Raw genomic sequence first — 22,220 nt, 5'->3', positions numbered from 1 at the left:
TTTTTAAATTGCATCTTGGTTCTGAGAAAAGCACTTTACAAATTAAATGAATTATTATTATTATTATTATGCAGGGCATGACACCCACCCACTTGGTTTCAAACATGACCGTCCCAACTGTAAAACTTAACGAACCAGAACTACATAACATGACATTCTGAAAAAATAAAATAACTATGTACTCATACCTAGTCATTCAAAACCTGAAAATGATTTCACACGTTTTTTGATGTTGTTGTAAAATAAACCATTCATTTCTTGCTGGAGACTATGAGCTTAGTGACTTAACTTACAATGCTGAGTATCTGTCCATTGCTGACTGGACATCACGACGGTAGACTGTTCTGAGAATAACCATGATGGGGTCAAACTCCTTCTCCCACACCTCCGCTGGAAAACAGAAAGACCAATACTTGAGGAACGGCTGCTAAAAAGTCACGTTGCCATAAAATTCTTTTTTTTTCTTTCTTCCCTCTCGTGGGGCCTCAGAAAGTGGAGTTAGCCTGCCCCCAAGTGGAATGTGCAATGACAGGAAATGTGGCGTTGCAATGACAATCTGACGGCTCCAATGACACAAACCTGATGTGGTTCTGGCTGTTACCACCTACCCACAAACCTTTCCAATGTCTCTATGTAAATGAGAATAAGTTGACTGAGAACACACCTGGTAAAATAAGGGTTAATAAAACCACCAACAGAACAATCATATCATCACAGAATGGCCTCATAAAACATTATACAGACTGTATGAGGTCTCCATCACAAAAAAAACCCCACTTAGACTGGAAATTGGGCCAATTTCAAATGTGTACAGGACAATAATTAAGTCTTCAAGAAGGACCACGTCTTGATTGAGACTTGTGAATTGTGCAAGTCCCTAGGCTTCTGCATGGGCAGAACTTGAGTCAATTGTGGTGCATGAGTGCCCTCTCAAGGCAGACTGGTGAAAAAGCAGTGATTATGTTGAATGAAAACAATATGCTTGGTGTTGATACAACAAAGCTTTTGGACAGCATCTATTCATTAGTCACACACCGCAGCAAAAACTTTTTGCACCGTTGTGAAACGGTTTTGAAGTGAAAACTAGAGTTTCTATTGCACAAATCCAGGTCCCTCCCAGTTTAGTTCCGTTCTTTCCCGAGTGAACACATCCCAAGCCAGGAACTACAATAGACAACTTACCTTTAGGTGTGTACATGCCCTGCTGCATGGAACCCCCTAGTTCAAACACGGGGGCTTTGAAGTCAGCCACGGCAGACAGCATCTCCTCAAAGCTGCAACTTCCTGGGACGATCCCACTCTTGGGGTTGGGATTCTCAGGAATCTGAATATTCACTTCAGGAAAGTATGTACCCGGGCAAATGTGCAGCATAATTGAAGGTGATCCCAAAAAGTGAAAACGGCAAGATTGATGCGTGTTAAATGATGCAATCTTTCATTGATTAAACTAGTCACAATCAAAGTCACATGTACCGACAAGGGGAGGTCAGATGAAAACGAGGTGTTTTGGTGGGTTTTCCATTTTGTAAAACAAGGACAACACAATTACACATGCTACCAAGAAAAGAAAAAACTAGCGCTTCAGAAAAAGGTTACTAAACAACAGAAAATCTGGAGACCAAATATCCAGCTACCAACAAGTCATTATGAGAATCAAAGTGAGAACATACTAACCACGGGTAAGGATGTTCAATTAATTATACTGTGAATTGTGAGGCTGATAGAACAGTGAGGATACGAGGTCCAACAATGAACTGTGGGTACGGTCGTTCATGCACAGTTGGGAGACCATCTCGGCTCTAAGAATCTCGTCATCTGCCATGCCTATCAACGAAAGGGAGAAATATTCATTACAAATGTATAAAAAGAAAAACCGATGGATAACACTAATATAGTGTACAAACATACCAATTGTTGTTGATGTACAACTTTCTTCTCCCTTGTTGCATCTGCACTTACCCAAGTGGATGCGAAGACTGGACAAGATGACGAGAAACGTCAAGGCTCCCTCCAGCATTGGCCTCTCCTGCTCACCGTCAAGTGCAGTATTCTGGTGCACAGAGGCCATGGTCAACAGGTCCACCACTTTGAATCTGGATTTGAAAACACATGTTACTGCCAGTAAAACCTCCGGGCTACTCGTCAACTAGATACTCAAAATGGGATTTTTCAACAGGTGATGATAAACAAGGTCAATGAAGTTCGGCGAAAAACGTCAGGTCGAAAGGACTTTTCCAAAAGGGTCGACCGTACCTCTCGAACACGGAAGAGATGAAGTAGTCTGGATCTAGCCTCGAGGCACACACCTGTCGAAAGATTGTTCTTCCCAATTATTGAATGGAGTTTAGGACCTAACAATCCCTAATGTTGAAATCACCTTGAAGAAAGTAGTATATACCTGGAGCAGAAAGATGTCTGGATCGATCATAGAGTTGCAGAAGTGAGACTGCACGTAGGTCATAGCCTGTCCTTTAATCTGCAGACCATTTCTGACCCACATGTTACTGTGGATCTCCGACAGGCTTGCCTACAAGAAAACACAAGGGACATTAACATAAACTGCTGTGTACCTACATTACACTGAACAAACATTAAGGTACCTCCAGAGTACACAGTCGCATAAGAACCCCTTAAACAGTCAGTCGACGACTCCTACTCATATACAGTGCATTCGGAAAGTATTCAGACCCCTTGACTTTTCCCACATTTTGTTATGTTACAGCCTTATTCAAAACTTTATTAAATAGTTTGTCCTCATCTACACACAATAGCCCATAATGACAATAAACCCAGGTAAAGATTTTTTTTAAATTAAAATCACCTTTACTTAAGTCCCTCTACTCTTTGTTGAAGCACCTTCGGCAGCGATTACACCTTTCGAGTCTTCTTGGGTATGATGCTACAAGCTTGGCACACCTGTATTTTTAGGAGTTTCTCCCATTCTTCTCTGCAGATCCTCTCAAGCTCTGTCAGGTTGGATGGGGAGCGTCGCTGCACAGCTATTTTCAGGTCTCTCCAGATATGTTTGATTGGGTTCAAGTCCGGGCTCTGGCTGGGCCACTCAAGGACATTGAGACCTGTCCCGCAGCCACTCCTGCATTGTCTTGGCTGTGTGCTTAGGGTTATTGTCCTGTTGGAAGGTGAACCTTCACCCCAGTCTGAGGATCTGAGCGCTCTGGAGCAGGTTTTCATTGAGGATCTCTCTGTGCTTTGCTACGTTAATCTTTCCCTCGATGTTGACTAGTCTCCCATTCCCTGCCGCTGAAAAACATCCCCAGAGCATGATGCTGCCTCCACCATGTTTCACCGTAGGGATGATGCCAGTTTTCCTCCCGATGTGACGCTTGACATTCAGGTCAAAGAGTTCAATCTTGGTTTCATCAGACCAGAGAATATTGTTCTTATGGTCGGAGAGTCCTTTAGTTGCCTTTTGGCAAACTCCAAGCGGGCGGTCATGTGCCTTTTACTGAAGAGTGGCTTCTGACTGGCCACTACTATAAAGGCCTGATTGGTGGAGTGCTGCAGAGATTGTTATCCCTCTGGAAGTGTCTCCCATCTCCACAAAGGAACTCTGGACCTCTGTCAGAATGACCATTGGGTTCTTGGTCACCTCCCTGACCAAGGCCTTTCTCCCCAATTGCTCAGATTGGCTGTGAGGCCAGGTCTAGGAAGGGTCTTGGTGGTTCCAAACTTTTTCCATTAAAGAATGGAGGCCACGGTGTTCTTGGGGACCTTCAAGATCTGTGCCTCGACACAGCCCTGTCTCAGAACTCGACTGACAATTCTGTCGACCTAAAGGCTTGGTTTTTGCTCTGACATGCACTGTGGGACCTTGTATAGACACGTGTGTACCTTTCCAAATCATGTCCAATCAATTGAATGTACCACAGGTGGACTCCAGTCAAGTAGTAGCAACATCAAGGATGATCAATGGAAACAGGATGCACCGGAGCTTAATTTCAAGTGTCATAGCAAAGGGTCTGAATACTTATGTAAATAAGGTATGTTAATGTTTTATACATTTGATAAATAAAAATCTAAACCTGTTCTCAGGACTGAATACTTTCCGAATGCACTGTGTGTGTGTGTGTGTGTGCGTATGTGTGTGTGTATAATATACTAACAACTGTTTGGGTATATGAGGGAAGTCAGCCTTTCCTTTTTAGACATTGCGGGACCTTATTCACCCACAACTTCTTCTGACATGTGAGGCATTATCAAGGCATTGAAATGGCATGTGTAATGGTCCTTTATTGGTGCAATACCTGAATCTGGAGAGGATGGACCATGATCCTCATGAGCATCTCTTGGTCTGGGAGGAGACTCTCCAGGTCAAGCCCCTGGCACTTCACTGCCTGTGAGACAATAGACAGTCAACTCACAACAAAGAGAGCTTAGGCGCCAGGAACAGAATTTAAAAATGTTGTAGATCTGCCACACCTTGCTTAGGAACATGGCGTAGTAACGGTGCAGTGGCAGGTGAAACGTCACCTGATTTGGAGCAAGCTACAGAGAAACAGAGACCAGATATAAACACTAAAGAAAACCTCTGTCTACAAAATGCTTCCTGACTGTTGTGCATATTTGCAGAGTTACCTCATCCACAAAGCCAATGGCATCAAACCAGATCTGCAGAGTCTCCAAGCAGTAGCGCACCACCGTCTTGGTGTATTCCTGTGTCTCCTGCAAATAAAAAATGATTTGTGGTATAATCATTTTCGGTTTCTGTGCTTAACACCTGAATGTCAAATAGCCGTAACGTGATCTCCATTATATTTAAGAGGGATATTGGACTCACTTTGACTTTGCAGTGTGTGAGGAGACCCCACATTGGTTGTGCGCAGGCCTCCAACTCGGCCGCAAATGCTGCATAGTACGTCTGGGACTCAAACTCCACGTGCTCACTCAACTCCCGCTTATTCAAGTTCATACCTACAGGACCAGGCAAGAGCTTTCAGGGTTAGTCATCACGTAACAGATAGCATTACTGTGGTCTCATTCACAAAGCAGTGTTAACCCGGAAAACATATTAGTTGACATCTAGCTAAGTCTTAAGAATGGGGGGAATCCCATGTATGTAAGGGAAGCCTACACTCATACCATAACATAGTGGCACTATGCTCTCTGCATCTTGCCTAAGTAAGTGGATACTCCAGCCCACAGTATCTGCGGCTAGGGGTTATTTTTAGGGTTATGGTGGACACATAGCAGGAGCGCTGCACATACAATTCTAATAGAGACAAGGGCCATGTTTGATAGCATCAAATCCATGAGGCATTGTGGGTAAATGGTGACTGACTGATCTACAAATAATAATGAGTAGTTATTTATGACGCAGTCAGTCGGCGGTTGCCTGCACCGTCTGCTATAATGTTGAACGAGGCCAAGGAATAACATGCTCCGTAATTGTCTTTGTCAGGTTCAATTCCTAGAAGTGTAAAATAAAAGTTGCCTTCAATGTGCCATAACATCTGTTTTTCTGGACATCTTGCTCAGCTACTGAAAATAGTGACCAGCTAAATAAGCAGTGACTACCACCAATGGAAGGGAATTACAGAGAACTAATATTGCGTCATATGACTAAGCAGATACTAACGGGCCAATGCAGATGTCTTACTCTCAATATCAAAATAATTTCTGGTTACCTTACAAAAAAAAGAGCAATTTCCCCAAGCAAGAATTTTCCTAGGAGTGGTCTGAGTGGGGAGGGGAAAATGGAAAACTAGCCATTATTGGCAGAGGTTTGTAACACTGTTATTGGTCTATTAGGGGCGGCAGGGTAACCTAGTGGTTAGAGCGTTGGACTAGTAACCGGAAGGTTGCAAGTTCAAACCCCCGAGCTGACAAGGTACAAATCTGTCGTTCTGCCCTTGAACAGGCAGTTAACCCACTGTTCCTAGGCCGTCATTGAAAATAAGAATTTGTTCTTAACTGACTTGCCTAGTTAAATAAAGGTAAAATAAAATTAAAACTAATTTACCGCCTGGTGACGTAACCAGGCAGGCCAAAACTCCCATCCCACCAAAACAGGTCTTTTCAAACAGCTCTTACACTAAAAGGATATTATGATCGTTTTCATATTTTCACGGTATTATTCCAACCGCAGTGTAGAAATATATAAAAACACAGAAAAATCACATTTTTGGCTGCACTGGGCCTTTAACAGAGACAGATGATAGCACATGACTCCAATAGATAAAGATCAGACTAAAAATCACACCAGCTATGCTACCAGGGAATAACGATTAGTCATCCTTGAGGCAAATACTGACACATATCACAGTCCCAGCTACCACTGCTATTCAGATTCTTAAATCCACAGGGAATTACCTTGAAAGAAGGACACAAAGCTCATCCACAGCATGAGCAGTGAGTGGTCCTCCAGGAATTTCTTCGCTACACTTTGGTGTGAGAGAATATTAATAAAGTCGCTAACTAAAGGCCAGTAAGTGTTGTTCTTCAGCAGAGCCTCGCTGCAGTTGACCACAACGTGGCGGCTGTTCTCTTCATCTGAAAATAACGAGAGAGAGAAAAAAAAAAGAGTGACCGCCCACAATGAGGCTTGGTAGTGTGGGAAGCAGTTTAGATTCACAAAATCAGTCAACAATCATCAGGATGGCCATTCAAACACGGCTCACCTTGAAGTTCACTTTTGATAAGGCAACTCTCCATCATGTAGAGGAGGACAGTGACCATGATGTCGAGGAGTTGACACTCCTCCGTCACGTGACGTGCTAAGTCCTCATTGCTGAACAGCTGAACACTGATATGTACGATGCGGTTGGACATGGTATCCGACTCCTGGCTTTTCATCAGAGTTTTCATGATGAACGCATAATGTTGAACAAATGTTTTCGTGAAGGTGATCTACAAAACAACAACAACAAAAAAAGCACAACAATCAAACAGGTAATAATTGACTACATTCTGCAGTCATAACAGCTTCTCTAAAAAAATGTGTTTTAAAGAATGCAGCAGAGCCACTAGACTTACAGCTACAACCTGAAATACATACCTTGTAGTCTTGATCTGGCAGCATGTTCAGTAGAAAAGTAACCATCTTCTGAGGAAACTCGTACTTTATTGTCCAAAACAGCAACTCCTCCAGAAAACATTTGTGTTTCAGAGAGTCCATAATGGATGGATCTAAGGAGAGAATATACATTATTCAAACTGGTGACTCCTGCCAATGTTGAGTTTCACATTTTTTTTTAATCACTTTTTAAAAAATCAGTGTATCATTCATCATTACATAGAATGTAGTGCTTGTTATGTAAATTACCTTTGGTTGAGCTACTAAGTTTCACCCTCTTTCTCTGTCCAATAGATTGCCCATCTTGATCCTCCTTTAAGAAAAACAATGGGAAGTATTATAACTACTGTATCTACATTTCAATACTGAGAAGAAAGACTAACTATTCTGATACAGTATTCACATACCTCTTTATTGGACTCAGAGCTGGATGGTGCTGCGGCTCCTAAAGAAAACAGAGCAGAGACAGATGGCAGCCATTACTTCTTTATTTCCTTGATTAATGAGTCATTGAGAAACACTACTTCCATTATGTTTCCATACCACAACAAATGGCATGCTATCAGGGACTCTTATTTTGAGTTCCAACTCCTAAAGAGTGGATGAGGTCTTACCCAGTAAGCCCAGAGCCCCTGTCTCAGAACCTCGTGTGGGCTCTGCAGCCCCAGTCTGGGCCTTCTCCTCCACAGACACCAGGCCTGAGTTCTTCAGTGCTGACAGGTAGTTCTCGTAGTTCTTTTTTGCAAATACATTCTCTTCTTGACCTATAGGGCATATTTACATATGAGATATGTTTTAAACTAACAGACATTCATTAGCATGTGTGGAGCATTGAATTATTATGGTTTGGCAATATTGATTAGTATCATGTCACCTTTTGATAGTCCCCCCCCCAGTCAGAATAACAAATCACTCAATGGCACTATGAGTAAGTGGAAACAGACATATTTACCCATGCTCAGGTCCTTGAATGTTTGCTGATTCGTTAGGATCTTTGTCAGCACAGTTCTCATTGCTCCACCCATCTTCGTCAGTTCTTCTAGGAAGGTGATCTGGGGCTCTAGCTGCTGTAAGACCTTCTGTAGGTCCCTCTCAGCTGATGTGTCTGTGAGAGCAAGGTATGATAAAAGTTGTGAAATTAAAATGTGTCAGAAGGGCTCATGAAAACAAGCAGAATGACCTACATAAGATAGTTGTAAAATAACTTTCTCCACAATGTTTTGTTCTCCGAGGGCTGTTTAATTGCAATCGGGTGCTATTAGGGTGTTCTGTAGACGTAGTGCGATGCTGTTTCTCCCACCTGGTTCAGTGTATCCATCCCTTAGGTACTGTATGATACAGATGATGAAGCGAGGGAGGACCATCTCTGACATCAGTAGTAAGTCTCGGGGGACTGAAGGAACATTCTCCCCGGTTCTTAACCGATGCCGTCTGCAAAACCTGACAGAACAACATCCATATACTTTTATTTCATAACCAAGAGAAGTACCTAAAATAAATTGTGGAAGTAATTGGGAACAGTTACAGGACAACCTATCTAATGGACACTAGCAGTGTATTTCGTCTTCCTTTGATAGTGGAATATGTGCATTTTAAGTTAGGCTAGTAGTATATCTGACTGCCTTGAATAAAATGTCATGCAGTGTCATCAGACAAAATAACTGCAGAAGTGTAAACTAATAATTTAAAGGAATGGTGGGGAGTAAGCTGCAAAGAAGATATGTTATATTTCATTTAGAAAAGAACCTGTGGCATCGATATGAGTCAGAAGCATTTATTCTGTCAAAATTGACTAAAGTGTAAATAGTGCCATAAAGTCATTGTCATCCAAAACTGAGTTTTGTGGAACTTGTGGTCATGACTTGCGTCAGAACACAAATGAAAGTTTGGTTCGTTTCAATCCTGCCCACAAGTAATCATCAATTCGGAGTGCAGCTGCAAGACCCTATCGTAATGCCCGTGGTAAATGTGGGTTGACTTCGGTAATCCCTGCGGGGCTAGTTACGGACCATCTAAATTACACCAAGTACATAGGACAATTGTAAAATTCCAATAATCCAAATTTCAATGACTTAATGTATAGTTGGTTTGAGTTAAAGTAATTCATATACACATATTTAATAAAACTAAAAGGTGCACAAAATTGAAATATTGTCTTGTTTATTGGTGGTAAGTAACTTGCCCCAGGGATAGGCTGTCCAAAGTCAAACCAATTTTGCAATGGGCACACACCAGACTGAAGCTAATTGGCAGAATAATTTGGTTAACTCTTCCCACCTGCAAACACACACCCACATCAAACCACACCCCAAAACCAACTCGCGTTTGAATTGAATCTAATTAATTAACCAAATCTTTAAAAATGAGGCCAAATCAGGAAGTGCAGTCGACCCTTTAAATCTAAACATGAGCTGATATGTTACAAGAAGTGATTCTGCAGGGACAAACTGTAATTATCCTAGAAACCTTGTAGGAGTAGTTCATTTCAATAGCACAGTATTTGCATTAAGAATATGAAACGCGAACCTATAAAATGCAAGTATTACGTTTTGTTCAATTGGATTCTTAAAAGGTAAACTGTTTCTGTTGGGTATACAGGTGTATACAACTCGGCGGTGTTTATAGCCATTGTTCAAAGCTGTGTGTACTTGACTAGATTGCTGGGGTTGGGTCCTATGACAGTGACGAACTAGCCTCTGGTGTTTTGTTAGCTAGCTAACGCCCAATTCATTTATTTTTTCCAAATAATTTGTATTTTTAGTAAGAGCTTTTTCAGAGCTCCAATTCGTGAGAAAAAAAGATCTGAATTGGAATGTCTGTCTAAACCCAGGCTAACTAGTGCCCCCATTAAAGTGTTTAGGTTTTGTATAGCTAAATCTAAAGATGAATGGTGTTTCAATCAATAGCATGTTCAGTGACAACAGATGTCAGTCAAATTAAGGGGACCTGTCAAAACGGCACAGTTGCTATATAAACTAGACTCGGCAAGGCAGCATACTCCTAACTAGGTGGAACTTTACGAGCTAACGTTAGCTGTTAGCCAGCAAACTGGGCATTATGACAGCCTAGCTATAGCTAGATATGCCCCATACATTGTTAAATTGTTTGGTTATGTCAGTTGCTGTCAAAAAATGGCAAGTATTATCAATTCATTAGAAAATGTCACTACAATCTAGCTAGCCAGTTGACGTTAGCTAGCTAACGTTAGCTATTAGCCAGCTAGCGCTCTTAAGCTAAGGACTTACCCAGTTTCTCGCATGACATTACTATCTCCACAGTCACAGGCCCCACCAGCCTGGCTCCTGAACATATTGAAATCATGGCCTGTGTGATCGCCGTTGTTAAAACACTCTGCGCAGAGTGACATGCAAGGAGAAATGCCACAAGTCCGACAGCGGTACGCCACAAAATTTGCTGTCCAAACTAAGCCGCATAGAGTAGCATTGTCATAGGACCGGACCGTTTTGCAGAACTCCTCGAAACCTTCTTCTCCTGCTATTAGACATTTACACCAGTCAAGAGCCTCGGTGTCTGCCGGTGGTTTTTCTGGATTAAGAACAGAATCAAGCAGCTCTTGAAGTTGTCGGACACCAGAGCTGTTGTCAGTCCGATTAAGGTCTGACTTTAAATGAGCAGCAGTAGATTTCTTGTCCCGGCGTAGCAGCAACGCCGCCATCATGCACTCTGGCTTGTACACAAATGTATTTTAGTTGTCCTGTTGCTACGTTCTCGTAATTTCTCGCGATACATTCGATATTGTGTTCACTGTTTGTTCCGCGTCTATTGTGTTAAACCAATGACGTATATAAATCACTGGTTCAAACACACTGACCTGGCTTCATTGAAAATCCACATCCAGTTTGGCAGGTGATCAAACTGTGTAGTAGTTTCGGCTACTGCTGTCCAGTAGGCAGCTGATCAACCGTGACCATGCAATTTTGTACACAAAGTTATATAGATAAACCATCACAACCCACGATTACAGTAAACTAGCTAATCCCTAACTATGGAATGATAATGCCAATGGTGGCAGTAACTAGTGGAATCAGAAAATTTTATGCATGTTTTGTATTGCAAAAACACCATGATCATAGAGCTGTACTACTTTTCTTAGCGTCTGTTCCACCTCGGATTGTTTTCATTGAGACCCCACTAATGCGGAAGTGTCACTCTGTACACCTTCCCCGTGGCTCTGAAGAGGGGTGTGCTGTGAGTTTTAGCATTCTATGCCATATTCTAGCTCAAATGTGGCCAGCAAAGGTAAATAATCAAACCAATTCTTGGATTGCATTTACAGGGAGCAGCTATCGAGTACAATCTAGCTTCCTTGATATATGTTGTCTTTCCGATAGGGCTCTCGGCGTTGAATGTATGTACCGTTAGTTGTAGCAGGTCAAGGTTTGCTATCCAGCCAATATGAAACTGAAAGAGTTGGAAAGTTGTCTTCAACAAGTGGACGCCTTTGAAGAACCCAAAATTCTTCTTGAACAATATCCAACCAGCCCTCACATTGCAGGTAAGACTACTCCACAATAATCAATATAGGTGGCCCACTAAAGCTATAACATTACAAACGTGTGTTTGTTAAAGGTAGACTCAGCCATATGACATCACGTCATACACATCGGAGCGACTTTTGCATAATGTCAACTACAACAATCTGCCAAAACCTCCTACTGGGTCTTCACAATTTGTTTGCATGCCAATTTGAATTGTGTTGTAATTGAAATTGCTGAGTAATTTTAGTAATTTAAACATGTATCTTTTCAGCATGTATGCTTTATACAATCCACAACACATTTGATGACATCGAGGGCAAATTGGTTGCAGATTTGGGATGCGGATGTGGCGTTCTTAGCATTGGAGCAGCAATGCTTGATGCAGGGTAAGAAAATAACACCAACTGTCTGAATAAAAGTTATGGTACTGGAGTATTTATCTAACCACTCACCTTCCTCTCTTATAGTTTGTGTGTTGGCTTTGACATTGATGACGATGCACTGGAGATATTCAAAAGGAACTCTGAGGAATTTGAGCTGACCAACGTAGACCTGATCCAGTGTGACATGTGCTCCCTGAGATCCCATGCATATGCCAAGAAATTTGACACTGTGATCATGAATCCTCCATTTGGTACCAAACACAACCAAGGTGAGATCACATTTTAAGGTGATAAAACAACCAATTGATGTGTTATAAACCTTTGATTGCTTTCTCAAAAATAAAGGTATGGACATGCAGTTTCTGAGGACGGCTTTAACTATGGCAACAACAGCAGTATATTCCCTTCACAAAACATCAACACGAGGCGTAAGTTGTCAGAACACTCCATGGTGTACTACTCTTTCACCAACTTCTGTCATAAGTGTTGTCTAATTCCTCTTTTTGCCTAATTGCAGCACATACAGAAGAAAGCAAGTGATTGGGGAGTAAAAATGGAAGTAATAGCAGGTAACAAATGTCACAATGGAGTTGTAGTTCTCGATTGATTACTTCTGACTCACCTTACCGTGACTTGTACTTGATAGGCAAACTATTAGCAGCAAGGGTTGTTCTCTAGCTCCGCCTCCAATCATAGGCTACATAACGCTCAAGCAACTCTTGCTTCCTCGTAACCACCAGTCTACAAAATTTATATTAAGTTTAAAACGGTCTAGCAATGGTGTTCTTTCACCTTGAGTATAGAAAAGTAGGCTGTTTGAATTTGTCATCTTGCTCACTTTTTTCCCCACAGCATCCCATAGCCAGGTTCTGAAAAGTCCCCCTTAAATATTTGGTATTCACCCACATATGTGAAAAGTAGAGCTGTGAGCCTGTTTATTGACATTCTATTCAATCTGACAGGAGTAATAGTCAATACTGTCTGGAGAATTTATCCCTTCAAAACATTGCTGATTTGAACATGTTGAACATTAAATGACGTGTGAGCCTGCGTATGGACATGTTTCATAGGCTATTGCAGGCAATTATCACCATTGAGTGACAAATCTTTGCTTATAGAGGTGCTAATCTACTGTAGAAGGCACTAACCAAAAAGTCTAATGAACCCCATTCATTTTGCTTTCACTTTGTGCACAAACCAATGTTCATGCATTTTTGTTTAACCGACTCAAGACTTGAGCACATGGACTAGGACTCGATAGTCAGCCATAGGAACTCTACCACCGGCAACTGACTTAGCTAGAGGGACTTGTGACTCAACTACAACACTGCAGTGGAGGTGATGAACAAGTACACTAAATGAAACCTGAGTTTCTCTCTCCTTGACAGAGCTAAGATATGATTTGCCAGCGTCCTACAAGTTCCACAAGAAGAAATCGGTAAGAAATGTTGGCAAGTCTGTTGAGACAAGTGCTTTGAACATATGCTTCTGACTTACAATCAGAACTTTAATGGCTATTCACAAAAGTAAAAGGAACAAGTCTATGCTTTAGGACTCAACCGTATACACTTGATTAAAACAATTGAGAGAAAAGAATGGCACTGATTAACAATTTTCTATTAACATGCACATCTTTGTATGGAGGTGACTAAAACAGGCGTAATATGCTCCTGCTGAAATGAAATGATTTGTTTAGATGCAGTCAACACAACTAATGACATCCATATTAAATAAGTCCCATAAAATATGTTCAGGGTAGAAATTGACAATGTAAGATGCATACCATTACTGATATGGCTGAACACTTGCCAGTCATATTTTAAATTGTTTTCTAGGTTGACATCAAGGTGGACTTTCTACGATTTTCCACAACATGAAGCCTCCACTGGAATGGAATAAAGTTGTTTTCAATGGGTATCTTTTCAAATAAAATGCTTCAACAAGACGTGCTAGTATATTTAAGAACCATTTTCAGTTTTGACAACTTTTGCATCAGCATCTTTGCACACTCCTTCCAGGGCTCGCTTCTTCGGGCTAGGAGGTGCTATTGGAGAAATGGAAGTTAGAAGGAAAAGATTAGATACTCAATTGTTCTAAAGTTTATAATTGACAGACGTCTCAGCATATTGCGTGATTAACATGACTACTCTTACCGTCATCATCACTATCATCAAATTTGGTCTTTCTGCCTTGGTAGTGTGATTTGCCATCACGTCCACCCCTGTCCCTTCGTCCTCCTCTCCCCCCTCTACCACCTGATTTTCGGCCACCTGTAAAGAAGAAATGCACCATCAGATCAGAAATGACATTATGAAGAGAAATTTTAAACGCCTTGAAATCAGTTACCTCTACCACCTCGACGTCTGTTGAGAGATTCCTGTTGGTCTTCAATTATCTTTTTCAGAGCTTCCCTCTCTGCATCTCCCTCCACCACCTCCCACGTAACGTCTTCGCCTTTAATTTTCAAGTTTCCTCCACTTGCTTCCTTGGCCTTATCAAGAGCTTCCTTGGCACTCACTCTGAAGAGGATAGTACCCTGTAAGATACAAATGAATGTCATAGGAAATAATTGTAATTGAAGGGTGGTGCAAACGGTTTATTACACTGCAATTACTACCTCTTTGGCACCCCTGGTGAAATCAATCCATTTGATTTGACCATGACCTGAGAACACCTCGTGAAAGTCCTCTCTTGAAACACTGTCAAGATTGCCTGAGAATTTCAACAGGCATCCGGTCTGCTCGTCCAGAGATTTCTACAGTGTAAAATAAAGCAGCGGACCATTAGAACAGCTTTAAACCTCCCTGTTTTGGGAAGAAAAATACATAGGGTCCTGTTCAATAGAAGCAAACAGGAGAAAAATGGCTTAAATAGGTGGTGCTACACAAACTTGTCCAATAACAGATGCTACTTTCAAAATGTTCAGCCATAATGAAAACCTTTTCAAAACAATCTCAATAAGGATTTGTGATAGCACTTCCAGAGATCTTACCATTTCCTCTTCCTCTGCTTGTTTTTGTTTTTCGTCCTTGTCACTGTAAAACAAATTTAATTTGGAACAATTTACTATACAAAAAAACATTCAGGAAGAAAAACATGATTAAAAGATCAGTAACTCTCTGTACTCACTGTTTAGCCTTAGCCTTGGACTCTGCTTTTAACAGTTTTCTATCCTCTGATTTCTTTGCATGGTAGTCCTCTCTGAAAACACGAGCAGAGTTAATTCATACCCTTCTCACCATATTAGACTTGGTCGCGGTAGCTTAGCCTCCGCCTACCTTGAAAGTATAATCATTTCATTTTCTTTGAATGATTTGGTGTCTGTGCGTGCTAGGAACTGCTTTGATGCTTCTTCAGTGTCAAAAACCAGGAATACTGAGCCCTGAAAATGGATAGAGATGCTGAGTTTTGTATTACACGCATTGTTTTCATGTACCAAATAAACTTCCCCCTGGTGGGATAATAAAGTTGATCTGAATCACCTTGAAATTCTTTTGGAAGTTGCGTCTCATCTGAATGTTTTCTATGACGCCTTTCCCTTTCAGCCACCCCTCGATTTCATCAAGGGTTGTCTCCAATGGGAAACCTTTCTGGAAGATCATAGAAAATGTTTAACATACAAACACAGGGCTCCAAACAGCTGTAATTAGGTGCATCTCGAATCTTGGAAAATTCAACTTACAATGTACACAGATTTGTGTTTGAGGGTATCTTTGTACTTGTCGTTCAGTTCTGGTAAGGGCTTGCTTGAAATTCTCCTGATTTTTGTCGTATCCTCACTCAATTCCAAAAGGCCAGTCTGGGATTTCTTCAGAGACTCAACAATTACACTGTGATCGGTTGTCAAGCATTTCAGCCTGAAAAAAAATAAGGGGAAAGTTAGGAATTATGTTACAGCGAACAATAAACATGTATGTAGGCCTTACTAAGTCCCAAGCTTCAACTGATAAAATTAAATTGCACAAACCTGTTAAACTTGAGCATGGTTTCCAGAGTCACCCAGCCATCATCGAGCTGCAACTGTTCTTTGAGGAACTTGTCTCTTGGAAGGTTGTGATCACCAAAGTAGTACTTTGAAGATGAATAAAAACGTGTCAATCAGGGAAGATCAGCATTATCCAGGTTAGTTGTCAGTATACATCACCATATTTGAATATACAGCTACAGTATAATACCTCAAGCTGTTGAGCCACCTTCTTCTCAAGTTCAGACATTTCTTGAATTTCTGCCATGATGAGTCTGAAAATAAGAAGTAAATTGAGTATTTATTAGATCAAAATGTGACAAATCAATGATTGATTTAAGCAACACAAACCAAATGGAAATGCTTTAGCGACATGCACGAGCCGTGACAGCTAATTACACAACGGACAAGCGCATGAAGTTTGCATGGGGAAAAGCCTTTGCTCACCCACGTTTTCACTCCTGACTGAAGACAGTCATGTTACCCAGCCTAGCAAGCTACCTAGTACTATAGAAAGCCCGTGTGAATTAATTGCGTTCACTAATGGTTACAGTAACATAGCCTCTAAATTCAAAGGAAGACATGGCCTAACGGGCCGTTTACAGCGTGTCCAGCACGTACATGAAATGCCTCGCTCGGTCTGCTAACTCGTTTCGTTAGCCTGCTAGTTAGCTAGCGTGCAACTGTTTCTTTCTCCACGGGCCTCTAAAATATAAGATAGGCCAATTCTATACCAAATAAGATGACTTGCATAGGAAGTTTAAACGCTGGTTAATTGTAATATATTTACTTACTGTGATATATTGACTGGCTACCTGCAGAAATTCAGATTGATGAGAAAGGCTTTCTTCCACACGCGCTAAATCACGTTGGCAAGCAAGTGGGTTGTCCTGTGTGCTACGGAGATCGTTGAGGGCCAAAACTGCCTTGGTGTGCCAAAGAGTTATAACTAAACCAAGTAAGACCACTGACTGTCATTTACAATGGAACAAATGAGTCACAGTGGGCAGAACAAGCATGGACGTGGGCAGAGCCAAGCACACGCTAGCGAGATCCTATTGGCGCGTTCTAGAATAATTCTGCATATGTCCGTTAGGGAACGCCTACTCTGCTCATTTCGCCTTTGCATTCCTTCTACACAGCGCGATTTTAACTTTTGCGTAGGGTAAAGTGTACTAAACTTAGTCCACTCTGTTCATAGCAGATTCTAGTTTTGGGAACAGACATCTGCATTGAGAGCAACTGTTTCATCGATGAGAGCATTTGCAGAATGTCGGCCAAAATCGATCTGGGTCCATCTTCTCTCAGGGCCCGCCCATGGGCTTCCTCTCACTACCATATTTGGCAGTGAGTGGAAACGCCAAGCGGATGCTTCACATTTATACATCCAGTGAAATATCTGCCTCATTGTACTGTAGTTTTACGTTCTGCACTGAAGCCTAGATACAGTACAGCGCTGCCTAAATTCGTATTCGATGAGGTTTAACGGTGGTTGGCATACAATAAATATTGCATTACCGCCACCTATTAGACTGGAGTATAACTCAATTATACTTAACATACACAAATACAAAAAATACCCTACCATCTAATGCGAAACTCACAATTTTTTATTTTATTTTTAAATACCATACTCCCCTATTTAAATATATTTAGTCCTACTTCAGGCCAACAGTCTGAAATGATGGTACACTACCACTTAATAACACACCCTGTAACTCTTCTGATGTCAAGTCTCGCACACTCAAATACCTCTCTGCAGCTGCCACCACAACCGCTATTTTCTGCGACTTACGTTTCATCCCTGCAGTACAGTTGATAACCATTACTATAGATGCCAAAAATCCAATCTTACTGAAACATATATCACTTGTTGGTTCATTCTTATGTACTAGTACAGATCTACTACTCACACCACTCCTCTTAGGATCCCTCCCCATTGACGCATCTTCTTCTACTTTCTTCACTGCCTCAACATATGACAACTTCTGCACTACTCTAATCCTGAAAAACTCAACCTGTCAGCTTTCACAATTATCGCTATCCCAGTAATCACTCCTTTCAATGGCGCCCTTTTCTTGAGAGCAAAATAATTTACATATTTTGCCCACATTCCTTTAACACGGAGCGCCTGCTCCCTTTGACCAGCAGAATCACAAACAACTTTCACAAGACCACTTCTGGTTACCCTCACTGATTCCACCCAAAATCTGCACCCAAATCTGTTTTCACCCACCCTCATATTTTACCTTCAAACAGCTGAAAATACAATATTTTTGTTTATTGAAAAGGTTCACAGTGGTTTAGATGGTACAATGATTCTCAACACTATACTTCCTTGTTTTGTCACATAAACTGAAATTAGGCGAACTATGACAAGCAACCAGGAAATGGCAGACAAGCAACCAGGAAATGGCAGAGCAATTTCTGCATATTGCATCTTTAAAGTTACATTTATCAAGTAAAATCAGGTGCATACTGAATCAATCAACCACAGACTGTTGCAACGTTTAGGCAGTGGTCTGCTTCTACCTATACATTTTTGCATCCATAATCATCAGTTTGGTTTTTACCAACAGCTGTTGTAGCTCATTCTTTTTACATTCAGAATCAGAGGTCTAAACAATGGAAACCGGAATAATTGTGCATCCCCCAAACCCTAAGATTCAGATGTATGGTTGATGACATTTGTGCTTCAAATGTAGAGATTTGTCTAAAAAACAGTGTGTATATGTAGAGCTCTACCAGGTTAACCTGTCTAAGCCAAAATTACACAACTGGTAATGTTAGGTGCATGAGAACCAATGTGTTAGATGTATAAGTGGATTGAAAATGGTGTGCTCTTTTTGTAATATTAAACCAGCAGCAATCATTTGTCACTGAACCTTCATTTTTGTCCAACTGGGTATAAAAGACACTCTAAACAACATCACTTTTTGTAAAAAAGATTCTTAGCACCTGTCACACACATACATAGCCCCTACCACTCATGGGCCGTATGGCACGAAGGAACCGCATCCATGGGATTTAGTTGATGTTTGTTGTAAAAGTACATTAAAAAGACACTACACACTGTAAATGCAAATGCATCCGTGTGTTCTTGCTGGGCTGGGGAGGCTTCCCACAACCTCCCAGGTGTCCAGCTCTGGGTCATACTTCTCAATGCTCTGCAGATACGTCCCCTTTGAATAGGAATATCCCCCGGTCACATAGATGCAGCCATTGATCACTACAGCACCACACTCCATCCTCCTCTCCTTCATCACTGACAACTGCCTCCACTCATCTCTCTCTGGGTCGTAGCAGTCGGTGATCGTAGTCTGTCCTCCCACCAAGTACAGCTTGTTGTTCAGAGAAACAGAGCACAGGCCATACTCTGAAAGCATGAGTACAATGATTTCCTTACTAAATATTACTGAATACAAATTCAAATAAAATGCCCACTTCCTTCAAAATCTGTCATACCTGGATGAGGACTGATTGTGACAATGCTCCATTCATTTATGTCTGGCCTGTAGGCCTGAATTTTTTCATAGGTGCTGCTTCCTCTGGATCCATAGTGGCCACCGGTCACATAGATTGTGTCATTCATGACACACGCAGTGGCATTTCCTACACCTTTGAAAGAGGAAGCATTTGATCAAAAACAGTGAACAGCCAAAACAATCCGGATTTCATTCGTGCTACTCAGTAAAGTATTTTGCATGTTATTTTAATATGCAAAAAATAACTTGAAAGTAATTATTTACAGATCAATGGCTGAGAATCAAATAGTGAATGAGTGGCCAAGATAGCTTTTGGCCCAACCATGTGGAACAGACAAATTCAAGGGCAATACTAGAGCAACACAGACCTGCATGTTTGCTCAGGTGTCTTCTCATTGTAACTAAATCCTCTGTGTAGTGCTTCTGTTTATGTTCTCATACCTTGTATCATGTTGGCTGTAGGGAACCATTTCTTTTTTAAGGGGTCATAGAATTCAGTCTCAAGTTGTATAGCTCCCCCTCTGTACCCTCCTATGGCATAGATACAGCCGTGTAAAGCCACAGAACAGTGGTAGTATCTGGCAGTGATCATGGGGCATCCCTCAGTCCACTCATCACAATCACCATTATAAATCCAAACTGTGTCCAGGGCTTCAATAGTCTCAGTCATATAACCCCCAGTCACATAAATATTTGCCCCCAGTAAAGATACACTATAGCTCTCTCTTGTCTGGTCAGGCATATCTTTTCCTTGCACCCATGTGTTGCTTATTGGATCCCATATGTGGACTTCACAGAGCGGATGCCAGTAGTACCCTCCAATAACATACATGCTTGAGGACACCTTCTTCCTGCTCGCTGAAGTCTCTTTGCAGTTGGACTTCAATGCGTTGATAATCAATGACCTTACTTTTCCCTCATTGCCCAGTAAGCATTGCCTCTGTCCATCCAGGGCAGTCTTGAAGTGCACCTCATCCAGCTCAAGATGGACACAACAGAGTAGGCCCTGAACGTGATCAATACGGTTAACAATGTCATAGGTGACCCATTTGACCACCGCATCCAAGAGAACGTCATCCTTCCATACGTTGATGTTCTTAAGAGACATGACGGAACTCAGCTTGTCGTAGTCCACCTCCAAGAATTCCTCCTGCTGTAGAAGGTCCTCAAACCTGCTGAGCATTACCCTTCGTGCCTCCCGCTCCAGCTCAGGGCAGATGTGCAGCTCAGCAAAAGAGTGCATACCCAGGCAGTTGTCCACATCCAGGAAGCGTATAAGGAAGTCTTCGCAAGCCTTCTTCACTGAGCTGAACTGTAAGAGGTCTGCTGCCTCCAGCAGGCTCTGTACATTTGTCTCCGTGATGTTCACCCTGGAAGTGTATACGTAGTTCACCAAAGCACTCAGAACGTCATAATCAATCCCTGTCAGTTTGATGAGGTTGTTTGACCGCTCCTTCATGTCGGCTGTGAACATGACTTTGAAATAAGAGCTGCGGGCTGACAATGCTGCCTTGTGACAGTAAAATACCTGTCCCGTGGCACATTGTAGGGTGATGTCGGTGAATATGCCACCTAGGTAGAACTCTCTCAGAGCATCCAATAGTTCATTTGGATGGGCGATGTCACAAAAGTCATAAATGTAGCTTCCTTTTCCTGACATAGTGGCTAGAAAATGAAGAGAAGATAGAACACATCATTTATAATTTGTGGCTTTAATTTGTGTCATTTTATATACTATAGGCCTAAAAACAACTAAAATCTGATAGCTTTTAATGGCTTTCTTTACATATTGGCTTCCATCTTTACCACAACATAGGCTACTACAATATTAGGGCTATTTAAATCTATACACACATCAGTAGGCTACGATCTGAGAGTGCAATAAAGGCTCTCGATTAATCAGCAGAGGACATGAGTTTCTACTCTCAAACCACTGGATTCTATACTACTAAACATTATTCACAACATTGTACCAACCATTAATCTTCAAATCCATATTCCCTCATTCACGCTTACCTTTCCACCGTCTAATGGCATGAATTGCGCTTTCTGGACTGAAACAGGCACTCTCAGACACTAACCTCAAATTAGCTCTCAGGACCTTTGTGGCACACCGCTGTCCTATTTTGGTATCTGTGTATAGTTGGAGAGGCGCCGGCTGTCACCCTGCTCCATATACTCCAGCCTGCTTCACAGATAATAGGCTACATACAACCAGCCAAATAGACCGCTTTAGCGAATCACCGTTCCCGTTATTCCCTGGACACACATTCTCCAACCACGACAATGGTTGAGTCGAGACAGCATCGTTGCGCACAAGGACAATCAATACCCCAAAGTGAACAAAAAAAACGGTACGGTTGGTAGCCTGTTTTAATTTGATTGAGGAATTCCCCCACCGCAGAGCCACTTCCCATTCAGTCTCGTTCGTTGCCATGGCAGTTTTAGCCAAATCCTAATAAGGATTAGGATTGCATAATCTAAAGAGAGATTGTAGTGTGGTGCCATGAACAAGCGCTGCATCAAACCTTATGACCAACACTGATTTTGTGGTTCACAACCTCACTGCTAACTGCTAAGTAATATCATCTAAGTGATGGACATTTTACTTTAGGCTTCGCTGTTGAAATAACAGGACATTTATTAAATATACAGTATACAAAGGCTGGTAAACTAACATAGCATATTTAATCTCTATTGCACCCAAGGGAATATTTTATGCTAGAAATAGGCTAGTCACCATAGAAACCTAGGGTGCACAGCAAATGCATATGAGTTTATTGGTCAGATGAGATGGATTGTTTTTTTGTTTCCCATTTCAGTTACCTTCCTACTGGTGTGTTGACATTGAGAAAA

General features: G+C 41.5%; 4 protein-coding genes across 9 annotated transcripts in view; 1 reads left to right on the top strand and 3 right to left on the bottom strand.

The window, feature by feature from the left end:
- The window catches only part of LOC112225224 (E3 ubiquitin-protein ligase ubr3), a 39,684-nt gene extending 28,655 nt beyond the window's left edge, over window positions 1–11,029 (bottom strand). Inside the window, exons 1-19 of one of the 4 annotated variants that reach the window (XM_024388961.2) lie at window positions 10,279–11,029; window positions 8,334–8,473; window positions 7,986–8,138; window positions 7,648–7,797; window positions 7,441–7,478; window positions 7,283–7,346; window positions 7,016–7,146; window positions 6,639–6,867; window positions 6,331–6,510; window positions 4,799–4,932; window positions 4,597–4,683; window positions 4,441–4,506; window positions 4,266–4,355; window positions 2,399–2,527; window positions 2,254–2,306; window positions 1,960–2,093; window positions 1,739–1,824; window positions 1,183–1,324; window positions 294–390 (exon numbers count right to left, since the gene is read on the bottom strand). In XM_024388961.2, the coding sequence (XP_024244729.1) occupies window positions 294–390; window positions 1,183–1,324; window positions 1,739–1,824; window positions 1,960–2,093; window positions 2,254–2,306; window positions 2,399–2,527; window positions 4,266–4,355; window positions 4,441–4,506; window positions 4,597–4,683; window positions 4,799–4,932; window positions 6,331–6,510; window positions 6,639–6,867; window positions 7,016–7,146; window positions 7,283–7,346; window positions 7,441–7,478; window positions 7,648–7,797; window positions 7,986–8,138; window positions 8,334–8,473; window positions 10,279–10,712 (2,537 nt within the window). In that variant the 5' untranslated portion in view covers window positions 10,713–11,029. The remainder of the gene's footprint in view (window positions 1–293; window positions 391–1,182; window positions 1,325–1,738; window positions 1,825–1,959; window positions 2,094–2,253; window positions 2,307–2,398; window positions 2,528–4,265; window positions 4,356–4,440; window positions 4,507–4,596; window positions 4,684–4,798; window positions 4,933–6,330; window positions 6,511–6,638; window positions 6,868–7,015; window positions 7,147–7,282; window positions 7,347–7,440; window positions 7,479–7,647; window positions 7,798–7,985; window positions 8,139–8,333; window positions 8,474–10,278) is intronic. The other 3 variants (XM_024388962.2, XM_024388963.2, XM_024388965.2) reach the window with 3 other exon arrangements.
- A 153-nt stretch (window positions 11,030–11,182) lies between these two features.
- mettl5 (methyltransferase 5, N6-adenosine) lies at window positions 11,183–15,387 on the top strand. Of its 2 annotated transcripts, XM_024388968.2 has the most exons (8): window positions 11,183–11,293; window positions 11,386–11,549; window positions 11,804–11,918; window positions 12,000–12,184; window positions 12,261–12,343; window positions 12,433–12,484; window positions 13,304–13,353; window positions 13,751–15,387. In XM_024388968.2, the coding sequence occupies exons 2-8, from the start codon at window positions 11,450–11,452 to the stop codon at window positions 13,790–13,792; spliced, it is 627 nt and encodes a 208-aa protein (XP_024244736.1). In that variant the 5' UTR covers window positions 11,183–11,293; window positions 11,386–11,449; the 3' UTR covers window positions 13,793–15,387. The 2 variants fall into 2 exon arrangements, with proteins under 2 accessions (XP_024244736.1, XP_024244735.1); XM_024388967.2 differs by having other exon boundaries at window positions 11,189–11,549.
- Window positions 13,386–16,831, bottom strand: LOC112225225 (lupus La protein homolog B). The gene is made up of 12 exons (XM_024388966.2): window positions 16,674–16,831; window positions 16,091–16,154; window positions 15,883–15,986; window positions 15,598–15,772; window positions 15,398–15,505; window positions 15,194–15,297; window positions 15,045–15,116; window positions 14,908–14,950; window positions 14,533–14,670; window positions 14,262–14,451; window positions 14,069–14,185; window positions 13,386–13,959 (listed from the first exon to the last, which is right to left on the bottom strand). The coding sequence occupies exons 2-12, from the start codon at window positions 16,145–16,147 to the stop codon at window positions 13,874–13,876; spliced, it is 1,194 nt and encodes a 397-aa protein (XP_024244734.1). The 5' UTR covers window positions 16,148–16,154; window positions 16,674–16,831; the 3' UTR covers window positions 13,386–13,873.
- A 1,413-nt stretch (window positions 16,832–18,244) lies between these two features.
- On the bottom strand, window positions 18,245–22,152 carry klhl23 (kelch-like family member 23). Of its 2 annotated transcripts, none has more exons than XM_024388959.2 (4): window positions 21,381–22,152; window positions 19,806–21,029; window positions 19,345–19,497; window positions 18,245–19,255 (listed from the first exon to the last, which is right to left on the bottom strand). In XM_024388959.2, exons 2-4 carry the CDS (start codon window positions 21,022–21,024, stop codon window positions 18,945–18,947), a joined length of 1,683 nt encoding a protein of 560 aa, XP_024244727.1. In that variant the 5' UTR covers window positions 21,025–21,029; window positions 21,381–22,152; the 3' UTR covers window positions 18,245–18,944. The 2 variants fall into 2 exon arrangements, with proteins under 2 accessions (XP_024244727.1, XP_024244728.1); XM_024388960.2 differs by having other exon boundaries at window positions 21,446–22,152.
- Window positions 22,153–22,220: the final 68 nt, after the last annotated feature.

Source organism: Oncorhynchus tshawytscha, linkage group LG26 (genome assembly GCF_018296145.1).
Source record: "Oncorhynchus tshawytscha isolate Ot180627B linkage group LG26, Otsh_v2.0, whole genome shotgun sequence".
In the NCBI taxonomy this organism is placed as follows: domain Eukaryota; kingdom Metazoa; phylum Chordata; class Actinopteri; order Salmoniformes; family Salmonidae; genus Oncorhynchus; species Oncorhynchus tshawytscha.
Note: the sequence above shows the minus strand (reverse complement) of the source record. Positions and strands in the feature narration are given on the sequence as shown.